Source organism: Oratosquilla oratoria, chromosome 6 (assembly GCF_046742065.1).
Source record: "Oratosquilla oratoria isolate Oo_2021 chromosome 6, ASM4674206v1, whole genome shotgun sequence".
NCBI lineage: Eukaryota > Metazoa > Arthropoda > Malacostraca > Stomatopoda > Squillidae > Oratosquilla > Oratosquilla oratoria.
The window spans coordinates 28,370,240-28,382,739 of NC_134782.1; the positions used below are offsets into that span (position 1 = coordinate 28,370,240).

The 12,500-nt window shown below is 41.8% G+C and overlaps 2 protein-coding genes across 2 annotated transcripts; both read right to left on the reverse strand.

Moving 5' to 3' along the window:
- Positions 1 to 3,522: 3,522 nt before the first annotated feature.
- On the reverse strand, positions 3,523 to 4,940 carry LOC143025955 (uncharacterized). The gene has a single exon (XM_076185936.1). It carries the CDS (start codon positions 4,938 to 4,940, stop codon positions 3,741 to 3,743), a length of 1,200 nt encoding a protein of 399 aa, XP_076042051.1. The 3' UTR covers positions 3,523 to 3,740.
- A 363-nt stretch (positions 4,941 to 5,303) lies between these two features.
- On the reverse strand, positions 5,304 to 6,589 carry LOC143026151 (uncharacterized). Its single transcript, XM_076186158.1, has one exon. The coding sequence runs from the start codon at positions 6,489 to 6,491 to the stop codon at positions 5,304 to 5,306; it is 1,188 nt and encodes a 395-aa protein (XP_076042273.1). The 5' UTR covers positions 6,492 to 6,589.
- Positions 6,590 to 12,500: the final 5,911 nt, after the last annotated feature.

The window sequence follows — 12,500 nt, forward strand, 5'->3', positions numbered from 1 at the left end:
ATTCTGAAAGAATGCAGGAATGAACTGGCAGACAAAATACATAGCATAATAAGCAGTTCCTTAAAAGAAGGAAAAGTTCCAGAAGATTGGAAAAAAGCAAATATAGTACCTATATATAAAGGAGGAAATAAAGAAGAACCTACCAACTATAGACCAGTCTCTCTAACAAGTACAATAGCAAAAATTTGTGAAAGAATTATCAAAAGTAGATGGGTAAAATACTTGGAAAAAAACAACGTACTAAATCCAAGGCAATTTGGATTCAGACAAGGACGATCATGCGTCACCAATTTAATATGTTTCTATTCAAGGCTAATAGATATAATACAAGAAAGAGATGGATGGGCTGATTGTGCATTTCTAGACCTAAAAAAAGCTTTTGACAAAGTACCACATAAGAAGTTGCTTAAGAAATTAGAATATGAAGGAGGAATACAAGGTAAATTGCTAAATTGGATGGAAGACTTTTTGCAAGAAAGAAAAATGAGAGTAGTGATAAGAGATCAGCACTCAAAATGGAATGAAGTAATAAGCGGTGTCCCGCAGGGAACAGTTCTGGCCCCAATAATGTTTGGTATATATATTAATGATATGGATGAAGGAATTGAAAGCTATATGAGCTTCTTTGCAGATGATGCAAAACTACTGAAAAGAGTGAAAACTGAAGAAGATTGTGAATCACTACAGAGAGATCTAAATAAAGTACAAGAATGGAGTAGGAAGTGGGAGATGGAGTTCAATACAAAAAAGTGTAGTATAATGGAATTTGGAAAAAGCAAAAACAGAATAACAGGATCTTATAATTTGGGAGAAGAAGGAATAAAAAAAGTAGAAAATGAGAAGGACCTGGGAGTCATTGTTATGAATAATATGTCACCTGAGAAACATATAAATAAGATTTTTGGAGAAACTTATAATTTAATAAGAACAATCAAAGTGGCATTTACATACTTGGATGAAGAAATGGTGAGGAAAATCCTAATCACCCTGATAAGACCAAGATTGGAATATGCAGCAACGATATGGTCACCAAGTACAAAAAAATGTATAAAAAAACTTGAAAGAATACAAAGAGCAATCACAAAACTGGCACCAACACTCTCAAAACTATCATATGAAGAGAGACTACAAAAACTTAAACTACAGACACTAGAGCAAAGAAGAGAGAGAGGAGATTTGATAGCTATTTACAGTATCATGAAAGGCATAGAAATTACTGATAGAGAGAATCTGATAAAATGGGATGACAGAAATACAAGAGGACACGGAAAGAAAATAAAAAAAGACAGCTATAGAAGAGATTTGAAAAAGAACAGCTTTCCTCACAGAGTAATAGACAGTTGGAACAAGTTAGATGAGAAAGTGGTGTGTGCAAAAACAATACATGAATTTAAAAATAGTTTAGATAAAATGAGATATGAAGACGGGACCCCACGAGCATAGCTCCCCTTCCCGTAAAATACAACTAGGTAAATACAACTAGGTAAATACACACACGGGTTGCTGGTGTAGTAGTAAACGTTGAGTGTTTACGACAAAGCAAGCCCGGGATCGAACTGCACTCAAGGTTTAAAAGCTTCATTAACACTACTAGCATTAGCTGTCTTCTTGTTGAAGGTGAATTGGTGTTTAAGGTCACAGCAGTGCCCATATGTTGGCCCATAGACGAGTTCTGTTTTTGGAATGCATGAAGACACTTATTCATGTAATTATACGCAGCATCTTTTATTACTTTCAAAAATTTCTGTTATACTCTTACCCCATTTCACATCTGCTCTCCTCTTTGCCTCCTTTATCTGATGCTTTACCTCTATTTTCTTTGTACCTCTCATATGATTCTCTCATCCTATTTTGTAACTAATATGTGAAAGCTCAACTTCTCTTCTACAAACTTCCTTTCTTCATCATCCCACCACTTACTACCCTTCCTTCTATTTCCTCCTGTCCTCCTTCTTTCACATACCATCTTTGCACACCTTGTGACTCCCTCCTTGAACCATCCCCATTCCTCCTGTACTCCTAATTCTACTCTATTCTTCACTCACTCCCACTTCTCTCTCAGCTTCTTCTTTTACTCCTCTTTTTCTTTCTTATTTAAGCAGGCTACTCTAAGCAACTCCCTACTTTTTGTCCTTTTCCTCTTTCTCCATCTATCCTCCACTCTCAACTTACCTTTCACCAGAAAATCATCTGATATCCCCCATTCTCTCCTCTTAGAACATGTACAACCTTAACTTTTCCCACTATAATCCTATTTATCACTATGTAGTCCATTAACGCTCTATCTACCACACTTTCATCTACCATTCTCTCCCACGTGTACTTATGCTTCACTTTCTTCCTAAACACTATATTTGCTATCATCAACTCTCGAGACACATCTCCACTGTCAACTCTCCAGTACGATTTTCACCTGGAACTCCACACTTCCCAACCACTCCGTCTACTGGTTCATTTCCTATCCCAGCATTGAGGTCTCCCAATACCAGTACATTGACGTTTTTCCCTAATCCATCTATGCACTCATTTAAATCTATCCAAAAAGTCTCCCTTTCTTCTACACTCTTCTCACTACCAGGCCCATATGCACTTACAAAAACCCACATCTCCTTTCCCAGTTTCACCTTCATCCACATTAACCATGAAAAAAATCCTTCCACTCCACTACACGTTTACCTATCTCTTCACTTACTAGTGTAGCCAACCCTTCTCTCCCTCGTCCTCTCTTCACCCCTGAGATCGTCCCAATTATACTCCCAAACTCACACCCACATTTCCTTTCCCAGTTTCACCTTCATCCACATTAACCATGAAGAAATCTCCTTCCACTCCACTACACGTTTACCTATCTCTTCACTTATTAGTATAGCCACCCCTTCTCTCCCTCGTCCTCTCTTCACTCCTGAGAACCTTCCAATTAAACTCCCAAACTCACACTCACCCCTACCTCTCAAGTTAGTTTCACTCAAAGCCAACACATCCATCTTTCTTCTCACAAACATGCTGCGTATCTCTTCCCTTTTACTCTCATCTGTACCACATCCACGCACATTAAAAGACCCAAACCTTAGGGTACTGGTTGGAAAACTCCTAGACACTCTTATGCCTTTATTTTTTTAAGAATGTACCCTGTGGGGCTATAGGGAAAAAGATGCCTAGTTCTAAACCCCGTCCAGTTTTTGTCGCCTCTTACGATTCAAGTGGGGAAGACTTGGTGGCGGTATTCTTTCCTCCACCACATATAAGTACATATGCATACATGTTTTAGGTATGCATATATATGCGTAATAAGTACTTACTTATCTGTATTAATGCAACAATGAATTTCAACCTTTATATCTTAGTTGCTTAAGAAGGATTTTGTATTGGTTGCTCTACAAGACTGTTGTTCGATGAGTTTTATGAAAGATAAAAGTACTCTGATGCTTCTACTTCTATGAAATTTACCCTTAACCTACGGCAAGGTAATAAGTGAAAAAACAATAAAAATTCTTTTGTAGTAAATAATTTTATTACTTAACATAAGGTCTCTTCTGAAGGTTACAATATAATGTGACATTAATCCTTGTAAAGAGGTGCTGTAGATTTCCGCAGCTTCCAAGGAACACCAATGGTACCATTGCTATTACACTAGTGAATGTCACAAGGCATAGCAAAACTGTATCGTATCAACACCACAGCGAACTCCGTTCCCTGCATTCTAATGCAGAGGATAAATTAACATGTTAAATAAGGATTGTTTAACCGAGGGGGAAAGGAACAGCAGGTTCGTCGTAGTTATAGCCGGTCTTGCAACTTTCTTTGAGAGTCTGTGTTGCATAGACGGTGTTGTACCTTTTGTTGTAGACCGTCGATGTGACGTAGTTTGTATTATACACAACATTGGTGCTGTACCTGGTACTGACTTGTCCAGGAAGAGTCTGTGTCTCGTAGGCTGTTCTGGTTGTCGTAACATGCTGGATCTGGGGCGGGAGATTGACGTAGGTGGGGACTACCTGTTCCCTGTATATGGTGGTGGGAACGACGTTGGTTTTGTACTGGGTACGCACCACCTGCTGGGGGATCACTTGCGTCCGTGTGACGTACTGAGGCACGCGCTGGGTGTGGTAATAGGTGGACACCACTTGCTGGTCCTTGGTGCGAGTGACATATTGTGTCTGGACGTTGGTTTTGACGACCTCCGAGTAGACCGTTGAGTACACCCTCTGGACCACTGTGGATGTGACGTACTGAACCACTGGAGGTAGGTTTACGGTGGTGGTAACGTAGTTGGTCTTGTAGGCAGTCTGAGTAACATAGACGGTTTGAGGTGGGATGACCTGGGTGCTGTAGTAGGTGGAGTATGCCTTGCTGGTGACCACCTGGGTGATGGGACGAAGCTGAACGGTGCTGGTGACGACATTGGTCTTGTAGACGGTGCTGACTACTTGTTGGGGAACCACTTTAGTACTAACGACATTCCTGTAGATTGTTGTTGGGACCTTCTGGTATTGAGTTGTGTATTGTGTCTTGTACTGAACCTGAACTTGATCCTGGGTTTTGGTCACAGTGACGTAATTAACTGCAGGCGGGAGTGTGACGTACTGAGTTCTGGTGTTGTAGCGAGTTATGTACTGAGTCTGGCTGACGTACTGTACCTTAGGTACGTACTGGGTGCTTACTAACTGGGAGTAGTATGTCGAGGGGTACACTTGATTCTGGTACTGTGTCGTAGTCACGTACTGCACCTGATTACTGTAGACAGTAGTAGGTACGACTACCTGACTATAAGCTGTTCTGGTGTGATACACGACAGAAGGGTAGCAGGGTTCGTTCGAAGGAGGCAGGTAGGAGTCCAGGGAAGATTGTACAACCCCAAAAGGTGAGTCACGAATCGGCCTTTTGACGTTTCCACCGAGAGCCGATCCCAACAGGAATCCAAGCAGCAGAAGACACCTCATCTGCAAATATTTGGGCAAATAATGTAAATGAAACATAGTTGTAATGTAACTACGATAAAAAGAATATATACATATATTCTATTTGCCACGTGTAGTGAGAAAAGTACCCTTACCTCAACTAGGATGTCAAGTTGGACAAACAGAGCTTTAAGGTTAATCAATAGTTTGCACTAATAAATTTGTGTTTATTAAACACATTAAATTATGATATAATATTAAAGTTATTCGATCACCCTAGAGATTTTAATTTGCTGTGCTTTGATATCAGATCATCAATACTCAGATGAACGTATCGAATAAAGATATGAAAGAAGGAAGTCTTCATCCTGTTGGAGAAAACGACGCATACGTTGGTAATAATATTTAGAAATGGAAAGGAGTGGAAGGTGCATCGTAGTTATATCCAGACTTTGAGCAAGGCTCTGTCACTGTCTTGGTACGTGTGACCTGTACGTATTGATCCTTTGTCTGGTAGACCACCTTTTGTCTCTGCTGTGTCTGGTTGACATACTTTGTCACAACTCGGTTGGGACCTGGGACCTGAACAACAGAGGTGTAGTAAGCTTGATGTGTACTGTAAACAGGAGGTGGGGTGTTGTAGTTGGTCTGCAAAACGGTTTGGATCTGGGTGTAGGGCTGAAGACGAGTCGTGTAAAGGGTAGTGTAAGCAACATTGGTGGTGTATTGAGTGGTGACAACCTCCTGGGGAACGTATTGGGTAGTGTAACGGGTCTGGGTGACATGGTTCGTCCGGGTGACGACATTCTGTTTCGTGACGTAGCTGTTCTGGTATCGGGTGTTGACGACGACGGTGGGTATGACCTGTTGGCTCTGTTCGACCTTGGTGGAATAGACTGGGGGAGACGGGACCCTCTGAGTTTGCACTGACTGTTTATACACAGTGGTGTATTGAACACGAGTCTGGGGAGGAGACGGCTGCCTCTGGATGGATGTTTGGACGACGGTCTGGACTTGGGTCTGACGGACTGTCTGGGCGGGCAGAGTGATGACCTGTGTCTGCTGCACGTACTTTGTTTGGTACTTGACCACAGGGCTGTACTCGGTCTTGTATTGGGTGTTTGTAACCTCAACGGGCACCACCTGTGTCTGAACGTTGGTTCTCGTGACGTATTGAATTTGAGGAACGACGCGTGTGGTGGTGACGTAGGTTGTCTTGTAAACGGGTGGACTGGGAACGTTGTTGGTAACGACATGTTCAGCGTACTTGGTGTTGGTGACCTGAACGACGCTGGTTTGGTAGTTGACCTGGGTGTGGATACGGGTCGAGTAGACCGTGGTGGGTACAACCTGTGTCCTGATATGCGTGGTTGTCACATATTTGGTGTTAACATTGTGGACAACGTACGTGCTTGGCACGTTCTGGTAAACGGTTGTGTACACTTGTGAGGTGACCGGGGGGCAAGGTGGCTCATTGACGGGAGGAAGGTAGCCGTTCTGGACAGGGGGCTCGTAATTATAGTTCTGGGCATCTCCCTCTCCCAGAACGAGGGCCGGTAGGAGCAGGAGAACCAACGAGGCAGCGCGCACCATTCTGCAAAAGAGAAATCACACAGATTAGAGCAGCGGTGATTGGAACCTCCGTGTCCATCGCTCATCGGGGAATAAAGTCCAATCACGCGCCGCTCCCTCTGTGCAACTTCCCGTCTGCAGCATATGGACCGACCCGGATGGACTTTATGCCCAGATGAGCCAAAGCACGGTCTTCACGTCATTATAGTCTCCCAGGCGTCCGGATTCCAACTAGTTTGATATGAAGTGACATGACATGATCTTGATCATCAACAGTGATATCCATAAACGATAATTAGTATCTTTTCATCTACTGGCAAAATTTTCCAAGTCTGAAACGATTTCATGTACACTCAAGTTACGCATACGTTGGTCTATCCCTGAGTTATACTACACCACAATGGTACATTTACATTGGTGTATCTGTCGAAGTTTACATTTCATGTACGGTATTATTACAAATTCATTCTAAGTACTCTAAATATTGTGATAGTCAGGGAGAATTCCACAAAGAGACTTTAAAGTGGCAATATCGCAGAGCTGCTTCTCGACCTAGTCTGCAAAATTGGTCTTGTGAAGACCTATGCTTTGCTCCCACGATATCATGTGACGAGATAGGCCTCCCTATTTTCCGATTAAGCACTGGATACGCCCACTCCTCACTTCTACTCTCATGTCTGTGTAGTCAATTGGAGTCGGCCAAATGAGGGAAAGGAGGGAACCGTTAGAAGGGAAAAGGGGCTACAGAAGAATCAGTATTGAAGGTCTACATGATGCAAAGCTCTACAAGTAATTATAAGTCTTATACTTAGGTGTTTAAGGCATGCGGGTCCAAAACCATGTTTTTCAGAGGAGAAAGTAATACTCCAGTAAGTGCGGATTTGATTGATTTGTATGATTGAGGTAGGAGCAGAAATAGAAAGGTCGTAATTTGTTCACATGATTACACACACACACACAAACACACACACACACACACACACACACACACACACACACACACACACACACACACACACACACACACACACACACACACACACACACACACACACACACACACACACACACTTTCATTATATTCAGTGAGAATTTTATATAGAAAATATACATGTGCATGTGTGGGTTCGTTTGCGTGTGTGAATGGATGTACAGTATGTTTACGTAATGTGTGTGTGTGTGTGTGTTTGTATGTTCGCGTGCTTGAGTGCTTACGTGTTTATGTTTGTGTGTATGTGTGTGTGAGTGTGCTTGTGTGTGTGTGTGTGTGTGTGTGTGTGTGTGTGTGTGTGTGTGTGTGTGTGTGTGTGTATGTGTATGTTTATTTGCCTAGATGTACTTACCTAGTTGTATTTCCCTAGTGTCCTGTGTGTGTTTGCGGTGGCGTGTTTGTGTGCTTGTGTGTAGAATATGTTTCTGTATTTGTATGAAAATGGATATTACAGGAAAGATCGAAAAAGTACAGAGACTCCTAGCGTTCACTCTCTACCCGTTCGTTACAGTGACTCAGCCCACGAGCTTCAGTCTGACCACCGCCATTCGTACAGTCTTTAGTTGAACTGACGTCATTTGATTCGCTTTAGTTGTAATCACCGGACCCTAGGGTTACCTGCCTCTGCAGACGTGATGGTGTTCTTGGTATTAGAAATGGGAACAGTCGTTCAGTTTCCAGGATCGGGGTGACGAAGGATGGAATTAAGTAGATCAAAAAATTTACCAGGAACCAACAATTGGAAATTTAACCTGTAGAAAGAGCACAAATAATGACTACAGGGAAACAGTGGATGGAATTCGACTGTATTTAGTAACAGATTGGTAGATAGATAGGTAGACTGATTGTAAGAGGCCGGTAGATAAAGGTAGACATTTAAGGTAAACCGGAGGTAGATCGAGGAGGTAGAAGTACTGGAAGGAAATTTTATAGTCTTCTTATTAGGATGTTATGATACAACGGCCGACAGCTGACTAACGCCAAGGATAGCTGATTCAGAGTCGCGCCTTGTATATATTTAAAAGTGCAGAGTGTCGCCTGGTGTAATTGTTTTGTCTGTTGGAACTGTGAGCGGAAAGCCATTTTTGTTACGACATAATGCTTACATTGTGACATAGTTTAGAAGAGTGTAACAGCCTCTCCAATGGGAGAAAAAGGTGGAGGAGGAGAAAAATCATTGGTGCAGAAAGGAAAGTCACGCCCTTAAGATGTGTTACTTGTTTGAGAAGTAAAAGACTATTGGATGAAAAAAAAAAAAAGAGTGATGTCAGAACGAAGGTGGCTTGGCGTGACGTAGAGAATTCCTCTCGGGACTTCTCGGGTGTACGGATTTAGACCAACAAGCATCAGAACGACTACAACCTTTTTATTCACCCCCAAGAAGACCAAGGCATGGGGCCTTAGAACAATCTCAAGAGAGAATAGAAAAGAGGAAAAGAGGGAAGAGCAGAAGGGTGACACTGATAGATAGGTAGGTAGATATACAGTATATGTAGATAGATAGATAGATTGATGAATTGATATATAGACAGATAAACAGATAGATAGATAGATAGGTAGATAGGTAGGTAGATAGATGGTAGTCGATAAGACTAGATGTGTCATAATTGTTGGGTGATGGTGAGACAATAATGCTTCGTGGAAGGTTCAAACGACTATTAAAGGGAAAATTACAGACCCATTGCCATAATGATTATGGAAAACAATTCGAATGGAACTGATCAGATTAACGATGTTGTTAGATTAGGATAGTACAGGAGGAACGACTCACGTTTAATGAACACAAAGCTCAAGTCGCAGGCCAAAGCAAACGAAGTAGTCAGTAAGTGTTGCAAATAAGTAGTAAAAGATAAATTGAAAAACATTTAGATACGGGAGTTTGTAAAAGAAGCTAAGGTTAGAAAGGAAATTGGGAAGGAAATTAATAGCTTTATCTAGGTAGCTCTCAATCAGGGCATAAAAATTTGGTTTTGAAATAGATACAAGGGCAATATAACACCGTAAACAGTGCTAGAAAACTAAAAATAGTCTATGATAATATAGACGGTTTACTCTTGTCTAGATTGGAGATAAATGAATACTTTGTGGTAAATGAACCTGGTATATTTTACTTGGTAAAGAAGAAGCTCCCAATTACTGTTGATCTACAGTTGGAGAAATATATGCAAACTATTTGGTGAAAATAGATGGAAAATAAAGTGGGTGTTGGGGGGGGGAGATCATTTCTGTGAGAAACGATATGGCGGTGGTAGAGGCACCTCTGAGTAAGGACAAGGTTGAAATAATCCATCTGAATATTAGAATCAAAGGGTTGGATAGAAGGGACCATGTGGTGGCACGTGTCCACCCAGGACCTAAACTTGGAATAAAGCTATCAAGAAACTTTCATTATTTACATACACACACACACATACATACATACATACATACATACATACATACATACATACATACATACATACATACATACATACATACATACTTACATACATACATAAATACACACAGACACACATACACACAGACACACACACACACACACATGCATACACACACATCTATATATATACATAAATATATATACATATATATACATACATATATATATATGCATATGCATATGTATATGTATATGTATATGTATATGTATATGTATATGTATATGTATATGTAAATGTATATGTATATATATATGTGTGTATATATAGATATACATACATATATATATATATATATACATATATCATAAATACATATATGCATGTGTGCGTTTGTGTATGTGTGTGCGTGTGTGTGTGTGTGTGTGTGTATGCGCGTGCCCGTGTGTATATGTGCATAGCAGACAAATCACATTTATACGCGAGCTCACAAAATCACTGAGGGACTGTCTTCGTACCCACGTTGAGAAATAGTCCAGAATCTGAACACTTCTGTTCAGAAACCATCCAAATCACAGAAATCACAGAAAACACCGAAGGTTGATTCTTTTTCAGACTCTTTGGCGCCGTGGTCATTTTCTCTCGTCAAAGAAACGCGACACTTTTCTCGTCATTCTTGAGGTGTTTGTCTACAGGCAGACACCCAATCGACAGGTTCCGGGACTGTATGCCACCACACAAAACTCGAATTCACTCTGTGTCCTGTCGAGACAGCCGGCGTCGTACAGGAGGGCCAACTAGGGCAGCTCTGCGTCACTTTGGGACTTTTAATTGCAGCTTGGGCGCAGCTCGACACCTACCTTGGATGTTTGTGGTCGGATCGAATAAAGGAGGCGAGAACTGAACACTGCGGGTTGTTCAGCCGTTCTGTCGGATCACCCGGTTTTACGCCTGTATATATACGATGGTCTTGGAGAAGGTAGGCAAGCGCTCCTGCTTGTCATGGCCAGTTTCGGTAGTGGAAGGGGAGCTGAGAGAGGAAGTGGATTGGAGAAAAGGGGCGTGGAAATAGGTGACCGCCTCTCCTTCACGCAAGAGCATAAGAAACGTTGCCCGAGACAAACGCAACAAACGTTTCTTTCTTTTCTTAATATTCCTATACAAGATATGTAAACACGCTATGAAGAATGATCCTTTGCTTTAGAATAATACTTAGGAGGAATTTTAGAAAGATTGACAAACGGTTGATAAAAGTGAGCTCCTCACTCACAAGGTCGCGAGACAGATATCCGGACAGCTCTCGACCAATCAGCGGCCAGCTCACCACCAACCTGCACAACATCCAGCCAATGCTTGTGACGATGGGCATATCCCACGATATATAGGTCAAAATGAGGGAATGTCTTGCAGGAGACTCCGACACACACACAAACACAAAGAAGGTGTGGGCCTATTGACCCTGTAAGTTATCCTATACTATGTAAGGTCTAGCACCATTGCACACATTCGCAAACATATAATTTTTAAGAAGGACGTACATGAGTATATGCATATGTCAAAATAAATAAGAAAAGAAGGGAGATAGTTCAACCTATCAAGTATGAAAAGATCCCAAGATCCGACATATATGAAAGTGAAAGAATTGATAAATACAAATATTCTAACACAGACATGCACAGAAGAATGCAAAAGTACATGCATGTAGGAAAGTCAGTTTTTATGAATAGTTTGTACATTTACACACACACACACACACACGCACACACACACACACACACACACACACACACGGTTTACTGGTGTAGTAGTAAACGTCGAGTGTTTACGACAAAGCAAGCCCGAGATCGAAATTCACCTCTCATGGCGCTGTGGTTAGAGCTCTGGCCTGCCACTACGGAGGTCCGGGTTCGATCCTCGCCCGGGGCTGAAATAATATCAGTATCGCAGCGCTGAGGGTGTTACTCCAACTCTCGTGGGCGGGGAGTTGGGGGTGTGTGTGTGTGCAAGGTCATAGCATTACCCATAGATCGGACCTACGAGCTCTGAGCTCTCTTCCAGGAGGGAAATAGCTGTCGATCACGAGTCCAACACGTGATCCAAAGACCAAGTGAATACACACACACACACACACACACACACACACACACACACACACACACACACACACACACACACACACACACACACACACACACACACACACACACACACACACACACACGGCTTGCTGGTGTAGTAGTAAACGTAGAGTGTTTATGACAAAGGAAGCCCGAGATCGAACTTCACTCAAAGTTTGAAAGCTTCATTAACAGTATCTGCCTTCTTGCTGAAGGGGACTTGGTGTCTATGGTCATAGCAGTGCCCATATGTTGGCCCATAGACAAGCTCTGTTTTTGGAATGCATGAAGACACATATTCATGTAATATTAGGCAGCAAATTTGTCCCATCTAATGATGAACCAAGTATACCAATGACATGAATGAATATTTTCCGTTAAATGCTGCTGTTGTGAGTTGAGCAACACAGAAAGCCTATCTGCGCGTCAGCGGTGCCAGACACATAAACATCGAAACAGTGTCAGCTGGTGAACAAAGGTCTAACTTTATTCACTTTAAACTTAATATTTTAGGGGTCTTAGTAAAACTCCCGAAGACCATAAC